The sequence below is a fragment of the Gracilinanus agilis genome, chromosome 4, assembly GCF_016433145.1.
Source record: "Gracilinanus agilis isolate LMUSP501 chromosome 4, AgileGrace, whole genome shotgun sequence".
Lineage (NCBI taxonomy): Eukaryota > Metazoa > Chordata > Mammalia > Didelphimorphia > Didelphidae > Gracilinanus > Gracilinanus agilis.
Genome location: NC_058133.1, coordinates 57,791,840 through 57,818,463, shown reverse-complemented (window position 1 = coordinate 57,818,463; position 26,624 = coordinate 57,791,840). Strand labels below are relative to the sequence as shown.

The following is a 26,624-nucleotide window of genomic DNA, read 5'->3' as shown; positions in this document are numbered from 1 at the left end:
CACAGATTATTTCAAAAAATATATGTGCATAGATAAATTATAAATATGTCTGGCTGCTTAATGTACACAGAGATAAATATGCGCATAGCAATGTACTTCATGTACAAATGCATTTGTATCACAGCAGTAATTGCAGAGATAGTCCCTTCTGCTGTTGGCAATGCTGTCTCAGCACTTTGTCATCTCTATACATCCATGTATGAACATGGCCATGGCCTCTGACTCTCTGATAAGGATCTGGGGGCTGGGGGTGGCCTGAAAGAAGACTAGAACACGATTAAAACCACAACCCAGCAGACAGAAGTCCTTACTAATGATTTAAGAAACACACGAGCTGAAGGCAAAACGGGGACCTAAAGACACTATTTGCAAAACTGATAACCTGACGGAAGTTCCCCAATTTATAGTCAAATCTTGAATGAACCCTCTTGAGGTCCTTAAAGAGTGGAAGCAAAATCACCTGGCTTGCTGAGAAGGTCAATCTGGGACCTTGCCTGTAGGCTGTTGTAAAGTGATGGCCAATTACTGGAAGCACTTTTAAAGCTGAGTTTTCCCTTCAGTTCATTACTCTCTATAGCAGTGATTCCCAAAGTGGGTACCACCACCCCCTGGTGGGTGCTGCAGCGATCCAGGGGGGCAGTGATGGCCGCAGGTGCATTTATCTTTCCTATTAATTGCTATTAAATTTTTTTAAAAAATTAATTTCCAGGAGTGCTAAGTAATATTTTTTCTGGAAAGGGGGCAGTAGGCCAAAAAAGTTTGGGAACCACTGATCTACAGCTTCTTTAACTTCCTTCCTCCTCCCCTAGCCTTCCATCCACCGCTCTCTGCCTTATCTGTGCAGGTGGGCGATAAAACTTCTCCACTAACTTGATTTATTTAGACTGTGGATTTCCTACTCAATTCTTCCCTCTCTGCCAATCTCTTTTATTTCCATTCCTGGGGAGTGCAGTATTTAGTGCCAAGTATGGGATAGAAGGACAAAATGAAAACTTAATCCTGTCTGCAAGAAGCTTACATTCATTAGTGCTTCCTGATATGAAGTTAATCCTTTGGCGCTACTCACCTACGATTTGGGAAAATGCAAAGCAAAATAAAAGAAAACACAGAAAGCTATATGGTACCTGAGCAGAGAGTGAAAAATCACCACCTGAACAGTTTACAATGAAAGCCACTGAAAAAGAAGCCCTAAATGCAAATGCAGAAGCACATACTGCACCAGGGTTGGGTGGAGTGGACAGATACATTATAATAAAAACCACAAATAATTTGTTTTACAATATACTCCAAAGCTTTGGAGTTTTTTTTTTTAAAGGAAAACATATTAAAGGAAACTTTTTTAAATATTTAAAATTAAATTTTTTTAATTAAATTTTTTAAAATTGTCTTTTCTACTGTATTTGTTAAATGACTTCCCTCACCACAAAGATTACTGATTTATCCACTGATAATAGTAGAGAGAAAAACACAACTTGCAGCTTGCTTGTGGTCAACGGAAGAGTAGACTTGATGTTGGGCAACCTTTGGATTATTGTCTCTCTTCTACTAATACTAGTTGTGTGACTTCCAGAAACGTCACTTAACTTCTCTCAGCCTCAGTTTCCTCATCTGAAAAAGTGAGGGGAAACAGAAGCACCTCCCAATCTCAAAGGGTTCTACAACTTGAATATTAGTCACTTATAAGTGGTCCAATGGATATAGCATGGGGCCCAGCATTGGGAAATCCTAGATTCAAATCCAGCCTTACATACTCGGTAGCTATGTGATTCTGGGCAAGTAACTTAACCTCTATCTTGAAGCAATTTCAATGGAAAATATCATGTTCATTTCCTAAACTGAGTAACTGAAGCACAGAAAGATAAACTTAATTATCTGGTCAAGTTAGGTTTCTAGACCAATTATGGGTGCCTAGAAAAGACCCTTAAATACCTATGTTTCATTAATCTCCATATAAACTTCATATAACTGTTATTTATGACTTAAAGTTGCTTTTTTTTTGAACTTTTGTTTCTTTTTGCCTCTTAACATTAAGAAACTATCCCTGCTTTCTATAGTGAACAAAAGCCTGGTTTTAGTTTTGTACAAACTGACTAGAAGGAAAATCTTGTGGAACATAACATTCCTTAGAATGTGTAAGTTAAGGTTTGAAGGTTTCACACTTAGCAGGAAGGGGTGCCATGGCTGGCCTTCCATATTCCATCTAGAGATGAGAAGGAAAAGGATAGAGAAGTGTAGAAACAGAGAAGGAGGGAAGCAAGAAGAGTCAGAAGGAAGGAGAAAAGAGAGAGATAGAGAGATGGTGAGTGGAAGATGGGGAGAGAGGAAGGAGGAGGAAAAAGAGAGAAGGAGAGAGAGAGACAGAGAGAGACAGAGAGAGAGAGACAGAGAGAGAGAGAGACAGAGAGAGAGAGACAGAGAGAAACACTGACTGGAGGAATTCTTTCCCTTGGTCTTAAAAAAAGAAAATAAAAAGGTCCCCTGAGGACTTATTAGACGAGTCACAGATCCCTATTACACAGCCAGCTTCTCTGGATACTTCACCTCCTACATAACTGTGTGTAGAGTACAAATATTTTTAGGGAGCTGAGCTGTGGGGACAAAGTCCAAATGAACTACACTTTCACTATTCTGCAAGTCTCCAAGCTTTCTGGGAGTGAGTGCTATGTGGGGCCAGTCACTGGACCTATAATGTCATCTGTTCACAGTGTTGGAGAGGCTGGCTGCATGTGAAGATAAACTTGCCACCATCTTTGACACTCAAAGAGTTAAACAAAATGAGAGAATTCTAGGCTTCCAGGTCTCCATGCCCCTGGCAGCATTTAGCCAGTCACACTGCCTTATCTGAACATTCAGTCTTACTTGGGAGTCTGAGCCACTTCAAACCTCAACACAGCACTGTTCTTCTGGCTAATTCAATGGGACTTTCAAAGGGCTCCACTGGTAATGGCCAAAAGGCCTTCAAAGGGAAGGGCCATTAAAGACAATCTCGTACCACCCCTTCATTTTATAGTTCAGCAAATTAAGGCCCTGAGAAGTTGAGAATCTGAGCTTATTGATGGTAGGATTTGTTTTACTCTTCAATTCAAATTGCTTAGCTTGTTGCTTGGCACTTAGTAAACACAATAAATATTTTTTCATTCATTCAGTATTTTTGGCTACATTCACATAGAGAATAGGTTCAGCAGAGCTGAAATATGAATTTGAGTCTTTTGCTCCACTTTCACTATACTGCACTACCTTTGAGAGATAGAAATCTCTAGATATAGACTTTCTTTTTGAAGAAATGACGATAATGAAGCTTATTATGTTCCCTGTCAAAATAAAAAACAGAGATGCCATGGGAATGGCATCCCTTAGGTCACTGCAAATGGACTGTGGACATCGTGACAACTGGTGCTTGGGAGGAATATGTAGAAACATTTATTTGGACTTTCTTCCCATGAAAAACACTTTCCAAATTTGTGATTTTTGCATTTGCTTTTTTCAAAGACATTTTCCCCTTCTCTCATTCTCTATCTTTTGTTCTCGTACGGATTGCCTCTTGCGATCATCTCAAATGAGATGGTAAAGGTTCTCTGCAAACTTTCATGCACTATTTAGCTATTAGCTAGCTATTATTGTTACAATAAATGTAGGTGTTCCATTCTCACACAGTTAATTTGACCACTGACCAAACTCTAAAGGGTGAAATTCTTTTTTCTACAATGTGTTCAAAGTGACGGGTGACATGTTCTCTTCACATAACAAAAGTACCTTTCTTGCACAAGACTTCAGAAGAAAGACCCCAGTGACACCCAGAAAATAACCATACCCAGCACACTCTAAAGACGTACAAAGTTCCCAGGTCACCTGACCCTGAAAAACTTCCAACTCGCCCACATCATTTTAACACTCATCCATCTGTCATTTTAAAATTGCTTCCAACTTCAATTAGAGTGTTTCCCTTTGAAATCACTGATTATCTATTTGGTTCATCAGGGCAAGCATCTCATTTGAAGTTGGAGCATTTGTAAGCTCTTGACTTATCTGTGCAACGATCTTGTGTTTGTTTTAGGAGCAAAGTACAGAAAAGCCTATTTAAGATTTCTTTTCTCTAGAAGATTTTTATCTTTTGATGTTCCAAGCTACAAGAAGGAGTATTTAATTTCCTTTGTCCAGCTTTCAGAAAAATATGAAGACATTTCTCCAGATATAATGTCCAACAATATAGGCACAAGTAATAATTTTGGCTCAGTTGTCCATAAGTAGTCAACCTTTGTACTCAAAGAAGTCCCAGAAGGATCTCCTTAGAAAGCTGTAATTCTAGGCTATGATGGAATACATCATCAAATGATCACAAGACTATGGATTTAGACTTGGAAGGGATCTTGGAGAAGATTTGTCCCAATCACTGTATTTTCCAGATGGGAAAAGTGAGGGCAGGAGAGTTTTAGTGACTTGTCCAAAGCCACACAGATACTAAGTGACAAGGGTGATTTAAATCCAGGTCCTCAGACTCCAATTCTGGTACTCTTAGCATACATAAGTCAAAATTAAACTCTCTAAAGCTCTAAAAGTTTGAGGGTCAGATTAGTATTAAAATGTTGGTTTGGGGTTCAGTTAGGTAGCACAGTGGTTAGAATGGTAAGCCTGGAGTCAAGAGGACCTGTTTACAAATCTGGTCTTAGAAACTTCTTAGCTGTGTGATCTTGGACAAGTCCCAGTGCTTAGCCAATGCTGCTCTTCTGTCTTAAAACTGATGCTAAGAGAGCAAGCAAGAGTTTTGTTTAAAATGCTACCATCCCCCCCGCCCCCATTAGGAAAGATTAAGAAGTTAAGACTACAATGACAAAGATTCCTTTTCTTTTGAGGACTATTCATGAATCAAAAGCCATTTTATGATTCAGATATTCTGTGTCAGAGACAGAAAGAAGTGGTCTAGAGAATAAATCTGGATTATAATCGTGATCAGTTCAGTGCTGGGCACACTGCAGATGTTTAACAAATGCTAGTAAAATTGGATTGATCCTTTTTTTCAGAAGCATTCAGCACATTTTCACCAATTCGAACATTACTGAACTACTTGGAAAGAAAAAAGTAAAGATACCAACTTTCCAATAGGACACAAGTAATACAGCTTGTCCAAGAAATGACTGTTTGACAAAGAAGGACACTTCTGGTTTGCTCAACATTTACTTGGATCCCGTATCAACTATGCTATACTGTGAAAAGCAGAAAGAAGCAAGAGCCAAACTGGCTATTTATTTATTCAAGGGATTAGGAAGGCAGAAGTTATACTGACTTTTGCATTTATTTTTAAATATCTTGGTTTATAAACCTCAGACCAGTATTTACACACTTTTACTTGAACAAATGAAAAACAAAAATAATTATGCGGCTCTCTAGTTTGAGGCAGTCACCAACTGGAGATGAGTATGTAGGTCCAATTTAGTGCTCAAGAGTACACGGGGTAACAAGGCAATGGGCATAGCCCAGCATGTCATCAATAATAAGTCAGCTTGAGGAAAGAAGAAAACTTCAGGAAAGAAACAAACTGTTTTAAAAGCCCCAATCGTGTCATAAATAAGAGTTTTAATTATTCCATGAACTAGCTGGTGTTCACTTATAACTCTGTAAGATCTCCTTTCATCTCCTTTCATCGAGACGTATCCCACAGTCCAAGACCTATGTGTACTTCACGCATTAAAAGGGTAGCCTCATTATAAAAGCTCAAATTTCCTTTATGGAGTGAGTTTTATTTTTAAACCAAATATTTCTTTCATGAGAGAGGAAAAAAAATATGCCAAACTTTTTTTCCCCCTTAATGGTTCAGAATAGTCAAGACAGCATTTCATTGACTTAAGTCTAGGTTCTCCATATCCTGGAAATTCACACTCTTGGCACAATGTACCGTAAGAAGGGGGAGAAAAAAACAAAACAAAACAATAACAGTATAATGATCAACTTTGACATGAGTGGCATGAATACATCCACAAAAATAAAACCCAGCACACAGATCGTATGTGCGCCCACACACACTCACATACAGAATGATGCTGTGACAGGAGACCAGGAATCTGGGAAAGATGAATTAATCACTGTGAATTTCCTTTGAAGTTAACGGAATGAAAAACAACCAAATATAAATAGGAACTTTTTTTTAATTAGGTATATAAATAGCTCTAACCTTGTTTGTAGACCAGAGCATTCTAATGAGCTATTTGTGAAAGGAATGTAAAACCCACACAGAATGCTGACTTGCAGGTGATCTAGACATTATGATAGGCACAGCAAAAGCTAAAAGATTGAAGAGTGGTTCTTATGCTTCTTTTCTGTCATGAACCCCTCTGTCAGTCAGGTGAAGCCTATGAACCCCTTCTTAGAAAAATGTATAAAATAAAATGAATAGCCTTAAAAGGGAAACAATTCACATTTAAATGCAGTTACCTGTATGTATGTATATATGTATATTTAAAAACAAATTCATAGATATAAGCTAAGAATATTAAAGATGGGACATCACAGGAATCACTGATAACCACTCCCCCCATGTGCAGCTCCCACAGTAGCATAACAATGAACTGGCTGTATAAAGGTCTTATTTATTAGGGTCACTCAGGTGAGGACAGGGAGACCTCCTTATGAAACCAACCAAATGTTCAAAGAGGACCCTTATGCAAAAATGGCTTAAAGGGAACTTGTCCATGCAAAATTCTGGCAAGTTGCCTTCATACCAATTAGCATAAACATGTTGTTCTTTAGAAATGGGGCAAAACCCCAAAACAATAACAGAAAAATAAGGGAACAATAAAACACACAAAAAAACAACCCATCAAAAATCTGAACAATGAAAGAAAAGAAAAAACCCAATGGAATAAAAACAAATGTAAGAAACGAACAAGAACAATTGGAACAAAACAAAACAAAAAAAACTAACCAGCTGAATTGGGAGTTGAGGGTGAGTTAGCTTGGCTTCCATGGGCTGACACATTGGTAGCCGTGACAGCCGTTTTGGCAGCATAAATATTGGCTTCCTCTTGAAATTTACCTATGTTCTTCTTGTACCGGATTCGCTTATTTCCAAACCAGTTTGACACCTAGAGCAAGTTCAAGAGAAGATAAGAAAGTTAACATTCCACCTCTCATTAATTTTTGGCAGAAGGGAGGGGGATGAGAAAACAAAGTCGGATGATTAGTATCTATCATAATTATCCAAATAAAGAAGCTTTTGATTTGAGCCATCCTTCCCTCTTTCCTTCCTTCCTTCCCCCCCCCCCTCCACCAAGGTTGTATACTGAGAAAAGCTCCAAATTTGATATCAGGAGAACTAGACTCAAATCTTGGGTATATTTGATCTTAGTGAAGTCTCTTCTCTCTCTGGGTCTGAGTTTTCTCCTCTATAATGAACATATTCCTTAAATGATCCTTATAAATATATAAGAAGCTAGAGACAGGTAATTCTAATGTTAACTAGAGTGTCTTATTTTTCTATAACAAAAACACATCATAAGATTTTAGATTTATAGCTAGAACAATCACCTTATCTTGTAAAAGAGGAAATACGGCTCAGATAAGTTGAGATCTGTCCACGGTAGTAGCACTGTGATCAGTGACAGAGGTAGGATTTGTGCCAAAGTCCAATGAGTTCAATTCTAGCATATTTTCTGCCACACTCCAATATAGATATTTGGGTCGGTATCTTCACTCCCACATAGATATTTTTAGATATTAAATTCTTCATATACCCCCCCAAAAAAGTCCAAATAGAAATAATAGAAATAAAGAAAAATGACCCTCCTGACTGTCTCTCTGAATTCAGGGCTTTATTGATGAAAACCAATGAACAAATTAAACCCAATTCACTTTGCTAATTTATTTCCTGTTTGCTGTTCATGGCAGCAGCACTGGTCCCCTTTTTTTCCCTGCAATAACTGAGAACTTGCAGGCATAACTTGGTAAGTTGTTAAGGTCAAATTTGAATACTGTGATTCTTTCCTTGGGGAGGCAAGCATCATGCCTTTCCATGTTAAAACATTTCTGATTTTTTTGACTCCAGATTTGCCCTCATGTCAGGTAAGAGTAGTATCTCTAAAAATCCATATGCAAATAGAATATTTGTAAACTGAATCATAGCATGAAGGTACTAGACAAACTAATTATTTGATTGGTTAATTCATGTAATAAAATAATCTTTTTTAAAAAAAACATTTATTAATATTGAAATAAAATAATATTTATGTGAATAACCACCCATTAAATAAAAGGGGGGGTATACATTTGCATATTAGTTTGTTTTTCCTCTCAAAACAACAATCTTTTCTACTTGGATTTCTTCTACATTACTTAACTATATATCTCTCTGAAATGACAAGTCTTGGTCATTCTGCTTTGAGGTCTTGCCTCTCAGGAACTACTTGCTTATCTAAATAAGATCCCTAATTCTTATGACATTAAGTAACACCAACAATATAAGTCTGGCTTATAGAAACTTGGGTATAAATTGGTTGTGGTGGAACACAGAACACAATTCCCCTTGGGAACAAACATAAATTCATAGTTGGTTTCTTAGGCTGGCCCATAAAATCTTATTTAAGCCATATTTTATTTGAAATACTGTATGTTTGTAATGGGAAATGGGGGGGAAATACTCCTAGTATAGTAGTAATTAAAACAGAAAAAAATAAAATAGAATAAGAAATAGGTGTTGTTTTGAAAATTCATCTTAAATTCCATTGCTTGAGGAACAGAAGGTTTAATTAGAGGAGATTTCTGTAGAGATTCTGAAAGGGTCTTCCTGATAATCCTGAGAACATAAGAGCTCGGGTTCATTTTTATATCTATCACTTTCAGCCTTATGGTTTTCCCTTTCCCTGATATTAGCAACACTCTTACACTTATCAGTCACCATTAGCATGATCTTCTAGGCTGATAAATGAATGATGAGAGGGAGAAGGAGAATGGGGAAAATGATTTCTCCTTGGGTAACTGAGATTAGGAAAAAGGAGAAAGGAAGAAAGGTTATGGAAGATAAGACCATGCAGGAGGGGCAAGAAAAATAAACAGAATGGCTGAATTAGAAATAATTAAGTCCTGGGCATAGAAGAAGGAAGAAAAGAAGGAAGCATGCTGAGTGCAGGATTCCCGAGAGAAGAAAGGAGATGGTGGGGAAGAGATGCTAATTGGTAAATCTGTAACAATGACCACTAGGTGGCAACCTCATCCTAGGAGAATTTCCAATATCTTAAGACTTTTAGAGTTTTTAGTGGCTTCATACTAAAATTTCCTGTTTGTTTCACATTTATATCAATTCTTTTTTTCTTTTTTACACTTCCTAGGATGCTAAATATTTGTTTTTCAAAAGACCTTTTCAATATTCTTAGATAGGCATCCACACAAGATAAAAAAGGGCTACATGATGTATAAAGAGGAGCTAACAGTCCACGGATTTGAAGTTCCTGGTCCAGTCCATTCCCAAAAATAGGGAAATGGAGTCTTTAAGTAAAATGGAGGATTACCATTTGAACATATTTAACTAGACACCCTGCAGAAATCTCAAATTCAACATTTCCCTCAAAAAAACTAATAACCTTTTCTAGAAATATTCCCTTCTCTTCAACTTCCCTATTACTGACAAGATCCCCCTCATCTCCAGCTCTTAGCTTCTTTGGCTTGCTTCAAGATTTTGCTCAAATCTTGTCATCTTCAGGAAACCTTTTGTAGCCATGCCAGTACCTTGCCTTTGAGATTACCGTCCATTTGCACTTAATATTTATCTTTTACATATATAATTATTGGCTCTCCTATTAAAATGGTGGCTCATTAAAGACAGAGGCAATTTTTTCCCATTCTTTGCAACTTCTAGATGCACAGTGATTCCAAAAGTGGGCGCCACTGCCCCCTGGTGGGTGCTGCAGTGATCTAGGGAAGCAGTGATGGCCACAGGTGCATTTATCTTTCCTATTAATTGCTATTAAAATTTTTTAAAAATTAATTTCCAGGGGGCTAAGTAATATTTTTTTTCTGGAAAGGGGGCGGTAGGCCAAAAAAGTTTGGGAACCACTGCTCTAGATACACAGTGAGTTATACATGATAGGCTTGGTGACTGACTGGAATTCAGATCTCATGGCTTTCAATACAATATTCTTTATCCAATACTATTCCACATCCTCAAAACTGAAGAGCTACTAGTGGAGTAGAACGACCTGATTACTGTCTTGAGCAAGTAGGATGATAGTGAGAGAGGAGACGCATGAGGTACATGAGGGGGAAATGAGTAAAGTGTAAATTGCTTATTTGTGTAGCTAATACCAGTTTGGGGATCACTTCAAAGAATAAGGATGTGACAAGAACAAAATCAAACTCGAAGACCACTGAAGTTGACCACAGAGGTTCTACCTAAAAAGAGTTTGTCCAGATTACAAATGACTTTTGTCAAAGTCAAATTTCCAAAGGTCACTCTAGATTCAAATGGATTGGACTCAGTGGCATTCTCTTTGTGTGACGTTCTCATTCATAAAGTTCTGTATCCTGTCTAGAGTCAATTCTGTTTAGAAAACAAACTAATGCAAGCATTCCTCCTCCTAAATCTCTTAAAGGTGCCTGGTTAAAGATATGAAAACTGAAAAAAGTTGAGCAATCTCTCAGAAGAATGAATCTCCCTTTTCTCCCTTTTCATAGTGCTTTTCTACTCTCTACATGAGGAATCAGCAATGGAAGCTTTTCTTGTTAGATTTCAAAATGATCACTCCTTGTTGCAACTGAAGCACAAGAACAAGGAGTGAGCCTGGGAAGCAGGGAGGAATTATTCACTAAAATAAGGAAGAAAAAAAGTCTTCCTAAATATTTTCAGAAGTTTTGATTATATAGGATGTATGGATGGAATTCTTTGAATGATAAAAATATATATATACACATATATACATATACAGACATATGTACATACATATGCATATGTATATATGTCATATGTAGTATATAAATAACAGGTAAAATATATAACATGATATATAATAACATAATATAGTATTAGTAATCCAATGGTTATATATAGATAACATCTATTGTATCTATCTCTTCCTCTCTCTATAAATATGAAATAGATATCTATCTCTTTATAGATATCTGTATTATATAAAGATATTCTATATCTACATCTCTATCTATGTATCTATGCAACTATCCATGCATCTATCTATATATCTATGTATGTATGTATCTATCTATCTATCTGTTTGTCTCTGTCTATCTATCATCACTGGCTTACTATTGTATCAAAACGAAATGTTACCTCCAATGTTATAATAGTCTTAAATGTTTCATTTCCTAACTTAATGTTCAGGAAATATAATTATTTTTCCATGCATTGGTCCTATTATCACATGGTAAGTTTCTATCTTTTTTCTTGACTAAAAGACTTAGACATTAGATAATTAAGGCATGGAGGTCTCCATCCTTTCAGATGGCTTTCTAAGTTACTATTGTGTCTGTTCACTAACTCAAGAAAGTATTGGGTTAGTCAAGAAGTGTAGACATGTGTGTGTGTGTGTGTGTGTGTGTGTGTGTGTGTGTGTGTTTGTCTATGTATAAACCAGAACGGTCAACTAGTTTTTATAGACACACATAAAAAGTCTTGTTCACTTGAAATGAGGGTCTACTAACTGGGAAAGGATGGAGATGATCCCAGAACACTGTTACAAGCTCAAAGATGGCCAGCACTGAAGCTGTCAGAATTAGGAAGCAATCTATGACTTTTCATCGTTATTCGGTCTGTCAAGTCCTCTCTTGCTAGTCAAAACGAGACCTGGTACTTACCTACGAAGCACCCCCTTGCCCCCAGACATCTGAAGCACTTACCCTGCTCTTCCAGACCAGCTGCAAGGACTTGCCCGCTATGTGTGCTCTATAAATCAAAAGGTTCCAATACCCTGCCATGGAGCTCTTCCGTGGCGAGGCCTCAGCCTGATCCCATTGGGTGCCCCCTTACCTGTGAGACCGTGATGCCACATTTCTTGGCTAGCTCCTCTTTGGCTTCCTCACTGGGGTAAGGGTTGCTGAGATGGGAATAGAAATACTCATTCAGGATTTCTGTGGCTTGCTTGTTGAAGTTTCGTCTCTTCCGCCTTAACAAGGAAATGAAATAAATCAATAAACTTGATCCAAACCAAAATAATAATAATAAATTAAAAAAAAAACAGCCTATTAGCACAGCATCTGAGGGTAGAAGCCCAGTTTTGTCTGGAGCACCCGATGAACCTGATGACACTCAGAGAGAGAGAGAGCAGCTCATTAACAAAAATGTTTTCAAAACGCATTTGCTAAGCATTTAAATTATGCACTGTTTCAATCTCTAAATAGACTCGATAACATAGTTATCCGTTAAATATAAATTGTTATTTTCTCTAACTTAGAAGCCTGTTGAAATGGATGCCAAATGGTCATTGTATTTTTTAAAGGCATCTGGGAAGAGAAAGCCGTACGCTGACCGAAATTAAACCCCTAACTGCTGTACCCTTGTCAGAAGGAGAAAGGTGCACCTCTTAAAAGGGAGCAGCTGCTAAGTGGCAAAACAAATAAACCTCTAGAAATCTTTTTTAACATGTAGGTCACTAGAAAGGGAGAAAAAACACATTATGAATAAAGGCACTTTTTTCCCCTTTCCTTTTTTAAAGTGCTAATTGAACTAATTTAAAGTGAGAATCACTTTACTGCTTCTTCAGAGCAAAGACCATTGGAAAACTGGTAGGGCTGCTGAAGAAGCTGAAGCTCTTAGCAGGCCCTGAGTGTCTTTCTTTGAGAGTGTGAGCTACCATCTTTAAATTAGCTCAATTAGCACTTTTCTCCTTTATTGCTTTTATCAAAAGGTTTTCCTTCCAGATGTGAAAAGATTTCCAACCGATCTCTGGTGGTACCAATGAACAGATTTTCCCAATTTTACCAAGAGAAAGCCCTGGATCTTTAGATTCTGTTAATATTCACTGGAAATTCAGCTAATATTGTATTTCCAATGTCCCTCCTGGGTTAATTAACACAATAAAGTGCCTGATTTTACCGGATGAATACCATCTGTCTGCAGGTATTAACCACATCTGTCCAGATTATGCCAAGCTCAATCCTCTCTCTAAAACCATGCTGAGTTTCTGGGTCACTCAGCATCCCAAAGTGGACAGATTGGAATTTTTTTTAACTTAGTTTTAAAGTGGGCATGTGACAAAGGTCCATGCTTGTAAAGTGATGATAACTGAAGATGACTGAGTTGCTCATGCTGTACTTTGTTGTCTTACGCACAAACTTTGATGTCTTCTTATGGACCTATCAGATAAAGTTGCACTGAGCAAAGAGAGGTCACATGAGGGTGTTCATTTATCTGGTGGCCCCTTTGTACATCTATTATGTCTATTCTGTCACTTTTCTAGGTGGTCTTAAGGGAAATCTCTTATAGGGAGGAGCTGGTGGTGGCACTGTAAGGCTGATCACAATTAGATTTTGACCAGATTGAGGAGAACCTATTATAGAATATCTTTAAATTGTTCATGTTCCTCTTTCTTGCAACCTTCCTTTTTGTTATTTCACTATGTATAAGAATCTCTACTCAGGGGACATGCAGGAATAAGGCTTAGAACAGGGGTTGGCAAAGTATGGCTCTTTCTACAGGAGCCATAAAGTCAATTTTTTTTCAGGCGCTGTTACAGGAGCGCGTGCTGTGAGCAATGTACAGCTCTCATGAAATTACATTTTTTTTTAAACCCTTGTACTTCAGTGTATTGTCTCATAGGTGGAAGATTGGTAAGGGTGGGCAATGGGGGTCAAGTGACTTGCCCAGGGTCACACAGTTGGGAAGTGGCTGAGGCTGGGTTTGAACGTAGGACCTCCTGTCTCTAGGCCTGACTCTCACTCCACTGAGCTACCCAGCTGCCCCCATGAAATTACATTTTTAAAAATGTGGTGTTTATGGCTCTCACCGCTGAAAAGGTTGCCGACCCCTGGCTTAGAAGAACAATTCAAAATTGTCAAATTATGTCTTTTATAGGACTTTTTTAGATGTAACTAGGTGCTTCAGTGGCTACTAGAGATGGAAGGTCTTGGGTTCAATTCTGGTTCAGATACTTCTGAGATGTATGACCTTGGGCAAGTCACTTAACCCCAATTGCCTAGCCTTACTGCTCTTCTGCCATGGAACTGATACTCAGTCTCAACTCTAAGATAGAATATAAGGATTTGGAAAAAAAATTTTAATGAATCTCTGGTAAAAAAAGTTTCATATAGGAGTCAAAAATGGTACACTGGAAAGAGGGCTGAATTTAGACCTAGGAGGATCCAGGTTCAAATTTTAGCTGTACCATTTATGAGCAATGAGCTTAGGGTAATTCACCTTACCTCACTAGGCTTCAGTTTCCTAATTTATAAAATGAGAGGGTTGGGCAATATATGGACGTCAGATCCCTTCCCACTCCAAATCTAAGATTCTATGATTTAAATTAATTTTCAAATTTATAAGGAGCTTTCAATTACCCAAACTATCCCTATTTCTAATGAACACTGATGCAGCAATCTCTGATCCTGAAGGTAACCATCCCTCTACTTAAAGCCATATGTCCAGAGTCATCTTTTCGAGAATAACTGGCCATGCCAGTGCATGAGGATGAAAGGAAGGATTCCTCTTGATTAGCAAATATGGTGAGCCAAGTGCTCAATTGAGAAGTGCTACATGTCCATGGGTAATTATCAAATCTTGTACTGTAAATCTATCAAATTGCTAAAACTAATCCCATTACTGCATCAGGCCTCCCATGTATATTATTTATTTCCACAGCAACATGTCTTGAAGAGCCCCTGTTCATCAGAGGTACATGTTGTGGCAGCATTTCTATGGTAGCAGCAAGATTTTTCAGGAATGCCTTTTTTTGACTTGGTGCCTGTTTAGACAGCTCTTCCAATTAAGCTCATGACACTGGAAGAAACTGTGTGGCATCCCTAGCCTGGAAAGGGCAGCTAAAGTACACTTATAAAGTCGGGAAAGTTGCTCAGTCTTTTCCCAGGGCTGGAATTGGAAGTTATTTTCGTTTGCTAGCATTACGTTTTCCCCAGAAAACAAAAGCTAATTATCAACAACAATAAATAATAATAATAAACAAATATCTTTCCAAAAAGCTTTCCAGCAAGGCAATAAAGAAACTCTAATTCGAAGGCATTTTGCCTCTTCATTCTGAAGTAGCCTGGTATTAAAGGGACTTTCCATGCAAGATCTAAAATTCAAACTAAAAAGTCCACAAAGACCAAGTAGAAGAAAAAATCGCTGCAACAAATTCTCAGCAAGAACTGTTTGCCTGGCTATATTGTACGCAGAAAAAAATCAGATGAGACAATGAGCCTGGTCCTTCCTTCTTCTCAACTTCTCACTTCAAAAGATTCCTGGCTGGATCCAACTTTTCTTTTCGAAGACTGCTGATGTAAATACCGACTCTAGCATTTTAACTAGGGGAGTTGCCATGGGAATGCAAGCACCACATGCCCTGGCTGCCTTTCTACCCAGGCTCACGGGAAAGGAATCAGAGGGCCAGTAGGCACTTGTACTTGGCAGCCCCAAGGAATGGAATGCTTTCAGCAACCTAGACTGCCTTAGGCACATGGAACAAGAAGGAAGAAGGTAGGATCATCTATTGATAAGAAGTCCACTAAGAAGTAACCATTCTCACAATTCCACCATTATATACAATGTCAAAAATGTTTTTTGTTTTTCTGGATGCATAACCCAGACTGAACTGGGGAGAAAAAGAAAAGCAAGATGGGATTTCCCCCAGCAACCTTTAAGCCCTTGGAGGACTATAGTAAGATGAAAGAAAGATGGGTTATGGAGGTGAACAGGACAATATCTTGAGAGCAAGCATTCCCAAGATGTAACTTGCTCACTCCTTTGAGACACGGGACCCAAATCACTGCAAATATTCTATGACTGGGCAAACGAAACACTTCCATTTCATCTTTGGCTTCAAAATATGAGGTCAGTGAAATAAATAAGTTAATATAGATTTATAAAGTCTGATTGAATAATGTCTCGTATGCATATGAATGCATTTTTCAAATGTATGTAGAGTCTTCTATAATTAACAAAATACAAATTGATTTAAATGTTTTATGGAATTAAGAGAAACAACATGGTACAATGGGAAAAGCACTGAATCTTGAATCAGAAGAAATCTTGCTCCTGATACTTATAGCTTATATGTCTTTGGTCAAGTTACTTGTCTCCCTGGGCCTCAGTTTCCTTATCTGTAAAATGAGGGGGGGTTTTCTAGCAAAGTCCTTTTAAATTTAAAAGATCTCACAATGTCGTAGTGCTCATCTTTCATCATATATTTTCTCAATCAATGGATAGTAGTACAACAATTCTAAAATGGGGGACTTCAAGACTTTTTGATATGAAAAAGAGGTCCTTGCATTAGAACAGGTTGGGAACACCTCTCCAAGAGGACAGCTACACATGAAGAAATGGAGATATATGATTGGATAAGAATAATGGAAGGAAGGAAGGAAGGAAGGAAGGATGGATTTAGTAAGTACCTTCTTTTGCCAAAAGACTACAGTCTATTGGATACTATAAGAAGTGCTTTACAAATGACCTTCACACAACCTTAGGAGGTAAGTACCATTATGATTCCTATTTTGCAGTTCAGGAAACTGAGGCAGACAAAGTCTAAGTGATTTGCTCAGAGTCACACAGCTAATAAGTATCTGAGGCTGGATTTGACCTTAGTTCTTCCTGAATCTAGGACCAATGCTCATCCACCCTCGGTTGTCCCCTCACATAATCCTAAGGTTATTTAAACATTTCCCAGATCCTCTTAGTGAGTTCCATTGTGGTGACCAGTTTTTCAGAATGGATAACCCCATAGTATATGGCTAGTCGTGAGGACATATTTCTTTTTTATTCCTTGTTGCTTTTGGTCAGTCTAATATAGTTCATAGAATCATAAGACTACAACTGCAGAACTGGAAAAGACCTGATAAGGGATCTAGTCCAACACATTTACTTTATAGACAAGGAAATTGAGGCTCAGGGCAGTCTAGTGACTGGCCCAAAGTCATTTGTAATGGCATATGAGCCCACATCCTCGACTTCACATCTAATGAGACGCTTGATTATAAGATAGGAGCTGTGGTGGCAGAAGTAGGCAACTTTCAGAAGACTGACTTAAAGCCTAGTGCCCACCACAGGATGTCACTGGACCTTTCCCATATGCTCATGAATTTAGAGCTGAAAAGGACTTAAGAAATCATCTTATCCAATCCCCTCTTTGAAAGATGAGGAAACTGAGGATCAAGGAGGCTAAGAAACTTGTCCAAGATTACAGAGAGAAAGGGAAGAAAGTCTAATCAGAGATCAAACTTCAATCCTCTGATCTCAGATCAGGAGTTCTTTTTCTACTCATCTCAATTAAATTGAAATACTTTCCTTTTAGTTTCTTGGACAGACTAAATGTGGGGCTACCTCTAAGTTCTGCCACAGAAGGCTTCAGACACTCACAGTTAAAATATGCTTATTCTCTTTGCTAAGCATGATTTCTAAGGCCTCCTTCCCATTTATCCAGTGTTTGCTTCCAGAGACAGAAGGTGCCTTTGCTATATAAACACCTACTATGTGAAACTTATAATTACTACACATTGATGAGACTTTTCTTCAACTATGCAAAACCATAATTGTAAAACCACAAATCATTCATCTTTCTCTGATCCTGTAGCCTGGGAAATATTTCATTCATTTGTTTTTAATCTACATTAATATATTAATTGGTATTTTTAATTTATTTGTTTTCAAAGTAATTCCTTACCTTCTTCCTTATAACCAATACTACAAATTGGTTCCAAGGTAGAAGAAGGGTAAGGCTAGAAAAATGTGGGTTTAGTGACTTGCCCAGGGTCACACAGGTAAGAAGTGTTTGTAGACACATTTGAAATGAGATCTTCCTGACTCTAGCTCTGGCCCTCAATCCACTGAGCCACCAACCTGCCCCCCTACTTTGTGTCTTAGTGTCAGTTCTGAGATAGATAAGTAGCAAGGGCTAGGCAATAGAGCTTAAATTACTTATCCGGGATCATATAGCTCAGAAATGCCTGAGTTCAGATTTGACCCCTGGACCTCCTCCCTTTCAATCCACTGAGCCACCTACCAGTCCCCCCAATCTATTTTAAATCTATTACAATGATGCCTAAAAACCAGGTAAAGCTATCCTTTACTCTTATTGATTTTCAGTTGTCCATCAAATTTATTAATTATTAATATATAAATTTATTAGCAAACTACATGTTATAAAGCTATGATTTATATAAAAATGGATAAATAAATTATTATGTGTTCTGGTCACTTAGGACTCTGTAATGCTGTCTAATGAAATTGGGAGGGGGGATTGTTTGCTTGTTTGTTTTTCCTTTTCTTTTTTTGATCCTTTTTTTTCTTTTTCTTTTTTTTTCAAACGCATGATAGTAAGGAAAGGGACTCACCTCGCATCCAAAAACCGTGAGCGTAGGATCATGACTGCTTCACACGTGCTCTGCTTGAGCTGCATCTGGATGGAGCTGAATTTGCGATGGATGATGCTCACCATTCTTTCGATCTCCTTCGGGGAGATGGGCCGGGTCCGGCTCTGCTCACGAAGCAGGTTCATCACATGGGTAGTGAACTCGTTGCATGCCTGAAATAGCAGGAAAATGAAAGTAACTTCAAGGAATGGAGAGTCATTGAGGAGAACACCAGAGGTGGACATTGGTGACCTGAAGGAAGGACAGGTGGTCATTTGGAGAATGCTATGACTGGCGATTCGAGGCAAGCTTATATGATCTTTAAGGTCCTTGGAGCTTCTCTGACAGCTTTATTTAATAACAACATAACTCCCTTTCACATATTCAACAATCTATCCAGGATGGACTGTTGGTCATCCTTTACATATGACAACATCCCTCAGTTCTATGCCTAGAGGTAGCTAGGTGGTGCCATAGTGAATAAAGTACTGGACCTAGAGGCAGGAAGACCCGAGTTCAGATCCAGTCTCAAACAATTCTAAGCTGCATGATCCTGGACAAGACTTTTAAACTGACTGCCTCAGTTTCCTCAACTGTAAAATGAAAATGATGATTGCATCTATTCCAGGGTTGTCGTGAGGATAAAATGGCGTAATGTTTGTAAAACTCTTAACACAGTGGCTGGTACATGGTAAGTGTTTAATAAGTATCTATATACCATACCCAGAATATATTCTCTTTACCTGTTCTTAGAACCCCTCAATTATCTCAGGGGTTGGCTCAAAAACTATATTCTACATGAAGTTTTCCAGTTCCCATTTTATTTCTATAGAAAGAAAGGCAGAAAAAGGAAGGAAGGAAGGAAGGAAGGAAGGAAGGAAGGAAGGAAGGAAGGAAGGAAGGGAGGAAGGGAGGAAGGGAGGGAGTGAGGGAGTGAAGGAACGAAGGAACGAAGGAAGGGAAAGAAAAAAAATTATCTGGTATTTAGGATGCATTTATTTGATATATATTTATATGTGTTCATTTTGTACTTCCAGGAGGGCTTATTTCATATCTGTCTCTATTGGAGCACCTAGCACAGTATCCATTAGGCATATAACATCAACTTAATAAATGCTTATTGCTTGATTTACCTACCACAATCTATAGGCACCTGCTGTCTCCATCACAGTTAAGGTCTATAACACAACTCTGACATATCAACACATAAAAGTTGATACAGGGGAATGAATCCCTTTCTTGGACAATTTAGGGTAAATTAGGTGGCTTCCTTCCTTTTTCATCCTTTCTAAGACCTCCTTAATTCGAAGGAATAGAGTTTAGATCTCTTAGAAGTAACTTAAAGTTGAAGTGTTTACAGCGAAATGAATCCATTTAACTTTGCCACCATCCCCTTAAAAAAAAGTTAAGAACAATTTCTTAGCCAACTGTTGTTGGAGGTAAAAGATGAGAATGCCAACCCTATGGCAAACTTCTTTCTCTGTGTTCTGGAGTCCTCAGGAGTCTTGGTATTAATAAAACAAAGGCTCTCTAAGGTGAGATGTATTGTGGGACAATTGTCCTTTACATGTTCACTTTCTTGGCACAGGGATCATTTATTGAAACCAAAGGACAAATCATTAATTTTTCCTTTAGATCTTTATTGATCCATTGGCCTATTTAGCATTGGTAACTTTCCTCCAGCCGGCCTGACTGTGATAGCTCATAAATGGGCAAAATTATCCTTCCTTCTGCTAACTTTAGTGTTGACGCCTTTATTTAATACCATAGGTTTCAAAAAATCAGAGCCATTGTGAATGGATCAGCATATTGCTTCATTCTGATTCTAGCCCTGCCTTAGAAGTTATGGCTCTGAGGATGGATTAAAGAGTTTTAGTGAAGAACAGAGTTAAAATGGGACTGATAACCTTTTATGACAGAAATCCACCTTGGCCCATTTTCCCTTTTCTATTTCTAAGACAAGCATATTCTCTTAGGGCCTTATTCCCAGAATCAGTATCCTCAGGGACTTTCCATTTCATCATGGTCTTTTCCATATGATTAAAGAGCTTTCTCAAGAGATGAGAAAATCCTCAGATTATATTCCAGGCTAAGAATTTTCTTTTCCATAATTTGAAATTTGCTGCTTTTAAAACTATTATTAGAAAGTCAGAGAATATCTGAGATGAAAGAAGGCATCTTATTCAAATTCTTTGTTTAATATCATAAATAACCTGACCTGATGGAGGTCACACAGCTACTACATGGCAGAACTTAGGAAACTCAGATTTCCTAACTCCTAGACAAGCGATCTTTCTATTGAACTCTATGACTAGCATAATTAGTTGCTATTTAAGAATGCATGATGCAGCTTGCCAATTTGTACATTTAATATAATGTATAATGACCAGAGAAATAAGGGACCGTATTTATAGAATACTGTCATTACATCAGATATTGTTGATATTTTGAGTATTTTTGCTCAATTGTTTTTTTAAATTTCATTATTATAAGGGATACTTTGGGGGTAGGTAGAAAGGTGGCATATTTGAAAATAAATTTGATGTTAAAAAAGAATCAAAATGCTCAACTTTTTTTAAATTGATTATTATAAGGGATATTTTTAGGGCAAATATGATGTTAAAAAAGAATCAATAAAAATATATAAAGAAATAGAGATTGGGGTGGGGGGACTGCTACGTGGCTCAGTGGATTGAGGGCCAGGAGATCCTGGTTTAAATATGGTATCAGAAAATTTCTAGTTGTGTGGCCCTGGGCAAGACTCTTAATCCCCATTGGCTAGCCCTCACCTCTCTTCTGCCTTGGAACCAATGCACAGTATTGATCCTAGGACAGAAGGTAGGGCTTTAAAATTTAAAAAGAATGGAGATTGTCCAAATAAAGATAGGTGGACACCCGAGACTGAGTTTAGATTCTTTCTTCTGCTGTATTTCTGTACCATTATACAACTTGCTCATCAAATGAATTCTTGAGACTTTTATAAAAATGAATTAGGCTTGGGGAATCAGCTAGGTGGCTCAGTGGATAGAGAGTCACTTTCTAGCTGTGTAACTGAGCAAGTCACTTAACCCCATTGCCTAATGCTTGCCACTCAATGATTCTAAATAATGATTCTAAGACAGAAGATAAGTTTGTTTGTTTTTTTTTTTTTTAAAACGAATTGGGTTTGTTGGAAGGGTGTACTTTGAGATCCTTAAATTCACTGGTTTTTAAGTAATAGTAGTTTCACACACATGATTACTATTCACTAAACTCTTTACCATCAGTGAAAACCTTTTTACACACCTGCCGCTTACTCATTTCTCACCAACACCCCAAAACTGTGTTAACCCCCAAATGAAGAGAGGAAGACAAGACTATCAACTGACACTCGAACAGAAGAGTCTGAAGATGCAATTTTTAATTCTTTCTTCTGGGGGGATCCGAGGATCCATAAACAGGTAATTTCATTCCTCGGCACCTTACTTTCTCCATCTATAAAATGGGGAGGTAACCGTTCCTACCTCATCTGCAGGGAGGAGGATACCAGTGGACCCTGGGGATGCCCTGAAGGCCACTTAAAAAAATCTATGTGAAAGCACTCTGATCACCTCATAAAAAGACTCTTTCAAAATCTTTACTACTTACCACTACCTCACTAATCCATCCATCCACCTTGGGGATACTTCACTAAGTCTCCGTTTTCTTCTTGGCAAAGTGGTGGTAATAATAATTGCCTCCTCCCTACTTTGCTGGGATATTGTGAAGATGAATGAGATCATGTCTACACAGCACTTTGATCTCCTTAGAGAAAAGTGCCATATAAATATAAGGTATTATTATTAGCTTCTCCCTGCTCCCCTCCTCCGCCTGAATAACACAAAAAGGCGGAAATGAAACCTGGCAGTAACTTGGCTAAGATTCTATGAGGCCAGGGGGGTGGAGATCAAGGGGAGGGGAGGCACGCAGTGGGCATCCCAGCCCCCTTTTCTGGGGAAATGCAGCTCCATGCTGAGCAGCAGCTTCCCCACCTCGTAGGGGCTCAATGGGAGGAGGGGCTGCGTGCAAGGCGATATTGTACAGTGCCCCAGCTCTCAGCTGGGAAGCCCCAGTTCTTGGCTAATAATAATGTACTTCATTACGGTGAATAAAAATACTCACAATATCTGATGTTTATTCAGGGCTTTTCAGTACTGAGCCCTCCCGACGGCAGACAGAGGAGTCATTTCCCCCACTGCTGAGGTGGACCACAACAGCTGTTTACCAGCTGCTAAGGAACACACAGTAGAAAGCGGCGGAGAGTCCCGTGTCCACTTTGGATGGACGGAACAGAATGACCCAGATTTTCCCAGGACCTAAACCACACCCTGGCGGCAAGTTAGGCAGATTTAGAAGTCGCCTCGGCTGCCGGATTCTTGAGGGCAAAAGTAATTTAACTATTTATTGTTGGAATTATCTAATGAAATCTGAGTGGCTGTGTACCCTGAATGTGCCTGGGCTGGGTTCCAAAAATGAGCAACGAACGACTCTTAGGTCTTTCTTACTTCCCTTTTATAGACTACTTTATGGTTTGCTTGTCTAACAACAGCCCTGGGAGGTAGGAAGGGCAATCAGCATCCCCATTTTACAGATGAGAAAGTTCTAGCTATGAAGCCTCACAGAACTTATTTGTTGTCACACAGAATTAATGAGTATCTGAGAAAGGATTCAAATTTGTGTCTTTTTCATTTTCATCTAATATTCTACTCAAGTATGTGTCCGTGTTTAAAGACACATATGTATGTATGTAGATACATCGGTGACTATATAAATGCTTTGTATATTTAACGTATGAATTATATATTCTTAGATATACATGTATGTATATAAATACATCTGTAAATGTTTTATATGTGTAATGTGTGAGCATATGTATTCGGAGATACATAAGTACATCTGTAACTATATGAATGTTTTGTATATTTAATGTGTGAATTATATATATTCTTAGATACATATGTATCTACAGAAATATATCTACAAATATATAAATGTTTTGTATATTTAATGTGTGTTCATATGTATTCTGCGATACATATGCATCTATAGAAATATATCTATAAATATATAAATGTTTTGTATATTTAATGTGTGAGTATATGTATTCTGAGATATATATGTATACAGAGAGATAAATTTGTAGATATATAAATATATTTTATATATTTAATACATGTGAGTATGCATATTCTGAGATAATATATGTATCTATAAATTCATATTTTGCATAGTTGTGTGAATGTATATTCTTAGACACATATATTATATATAAATATAACTGTAAATATACAAATATATATTATATGTTTAATATGTGTGAATATACATTTTGAGATACACACATGTATATATAGACACATTTTTAAATATATAACTATATTTACATATATATATAATGTGTATGAATATCTATTCTGAGACACATATATGTATATAACAGATATATCTATAAATATAAATGTTTATATATTTAATATGTGTGTACATATATTCTGAGACACACATATATAAATACAACTATGAATATGCAACTGCATGTATTATGTATTTGATAGGTGTGTGCATATATTTGGAGACGCATATAAATATATACTGGTTTTATATATTTATTATATTTATTATTATATTATATAAATATTATATATTTACATGTGTAAATATATACCTGTTTACATACTTAATGTGTGTGACTATATATATTCAGACATATACAAGTATATATATAAATCCATCTGTAAAAAGATGAACATATAGTATATTTAATATACATACATGAGTGCATATATTCTGACACACATATGTGCACATATAGATATATCAATAAATAGACAACTATATCTATTATATAAATTTAATAAGCATATGAATATATATTCTGATTTCTATTTAATAATAGTAGCTAGCATTAGCCTAGTATTTTAAGGATTATGAAGATTTATATTCTGTTTTAAGGATGATAAAGTAAGGATTTAATCAGTTCTTACAACCACTAGGTGATTATTATTATCCCCATTTTACAGATAAGGAAACTAAAGAAGATATTCCTGACTCCAGGTCCAAGGCTCCATCTATTGTGCCACCTAGCTCATATCACAAATACTTACTACATAAATAATTTTTTGGTATGGCATTTTTTGAGTGGTAAGAGATTAAATTTTTCTATTTCCTTCTGATTAATGTTATCATGAATTTAAAAATAATCATTTAGGAAAAATCCATTTTATCAGGTATTCTGCTACAAGTCACAAAGAAAAAAAGAAAATGGCTCCTGCCCTCAAGGAGCTTATAGTTTATTGGGAGAATCAAAATGTACCCAAACAAGTAAATAGTGAGCACACATTAGTTTTGTGTGTGTGGTGTATGTATGTATGTATGTATGTATGTATGTATGTGTAATAAATACAACATGCCTAGCCCTGCAAATTTAGGAGACAAGGTTGTAGTAATACCTAGACCTTCTGTAATGAATAAAATCATGCCAATGGAAGTCTTCAGAAGATACGTCCTTTATAGAATTACCCCATGATGAAACAAAGGCTGATTCAGGGTTTGGTTCCCACATTCTTCCAAAGCAGTGATAGTGGTACCTAATGATGTCACCATCCAATCAATTTGCCCTTGGGATTGGGGGGGGGCGGGGAGAGGTGGAGAATCAATCAAAGAACTGTCAGTTAGGTCTTTTCATACAGACATGGCCAAAAATTATGGTGGCATTTTAACTCTTCCAGCACAGCACTTCCTCCCAGAAAACAAGATCCTCTGAAAAACTGTTGAAAAATGAAGAAGATACAGGCAGGTATGCCGTTTACCAAGTAGCCTGTAAACAGCACAGCTCATCTGCATTTTTGAATTTATTATGTTCAACAACATTACTATTATGGATCAGCTCTTATGCATCTAACAACACATTATGATCCAAGCACAACATCTGAAGACATGGTCAACTGACTCAATTCAACCATTTATTTTCAAGGATATCTATATGGCACAATGGGTAGGATGCTGAGTCTGGAGTCAGGAAGACTCCTCTTCTTGAGTTCAAATCCAGCTTCAGACACTTACTAGCTAGGTGACCCTGGGCAAGTTACTTAACCCTGTTTGTCTCAGTTTCCTCTTCTGTAAAATGAGCTGGAGAAGGGAATAGCAAATGACTCCATTATCTTTGCCAAGAAAATCCCACAAGGAGTACAGAAAAGTCAGATAGCACTGAAAAATTATTAAATAACAACAAAAACTATTTGCAAAGCACTGTGCTGAGTGCTGAGGATACAAAGACAAAAAGTAAACTGTCTCTGTCCTCAGGAAGCTTACATTTTATTCAATTAATGAATCAACAACCATTTATTAAGTCTCAGGTCCCGTGCCAGAAGTGAGTGATACAAATATAACATGAAATAATCACTAATCAAAAATTCTGACATTCTGACATGGATAATAAGGACAAAATTAGAATAGTTAGAACAAACAGAAATAAAGATAAAATGGTTTGAGAGAAAGGGAACCAGCAGTGATGGATATCAGGAAAGTTTTCCTACAAGAATTATACTTGAGGGGGCAGCTGGGTAGCTCAGTGGATTGAGAGCCAGGCCTAGAGACGGGAGGTCCTAGGTTCAAATCCGACCTCAGACACTTCCCAGCTGTGTGACCCTGGGCAAGTCACTTGACCCCCATTGCCTACCCTTACCACTCTTCCACCAAGGAACTAATACACAGAAGTTAAGGGTTTAAAATATATATATATATATATATATAAAAAGAATTATACTTGAGTTGTGTCCTTATCATTAAGGGGTTCACTCATGAACAGGTTTGAAATGATTGAAGCATTCCCCATTATGGTGCCTAATGGGCCTGCCTCTCTGGGTATCTATAAATGAAAACCATGAAGGTAGGGCATTTTGTAAACTGTACAGTGAGTCAGCAATGTAAACTATTGCTATTTTTAGAAGAATGACTTTTTAAAGAAATAGACATTAGCATGAGAATGGTGTAGAGAATTTAAATTTAGAGGCTGGCCAGCTCTAGTTACTGGCAAATTGTACTTAAATATAAATACAGATATTATATTATTCTGTATTGAATACATACTCTAACATGGAAAATAGCAGAGTGGA

The 26,624-nt window shown here is 37.4% G+C and overlaps 1 protein-coding gene across 3 annotated transcripts in view; it reads right to left on the bottom strand.

Moving 5' to 3' along the window:
- The window catches only part of PBX1 (PBX homeobox 1), a 343,236-nt gene that overhangs the window by 29,997 nt on the left and 286,615 nt on the right, over positions 1-26,624 (bottom strand). For all 3 annotated transcript variants that reach the window (XM_044676634.1, XM_044676635.1, XM_044676636.1), the window contains exons 4-6: positions 18,475-18,665; positions 11,963-12,098; positions 6,917-7,076 (exon numbers count right to left, since the gene is read on the bottom strand). In XM_044676634.1, the coding sequence (XP_044532569.1) occupies positions 6,917-7,076; positions 11,963-12,098; positions 18,475-18,665 (487 nt within the window). The remainder of the gene's footprint in view (positions 1-6,916; positions 7,077-11,962; positions 12,099-18,474; positions 18,666-26,624) is intronic.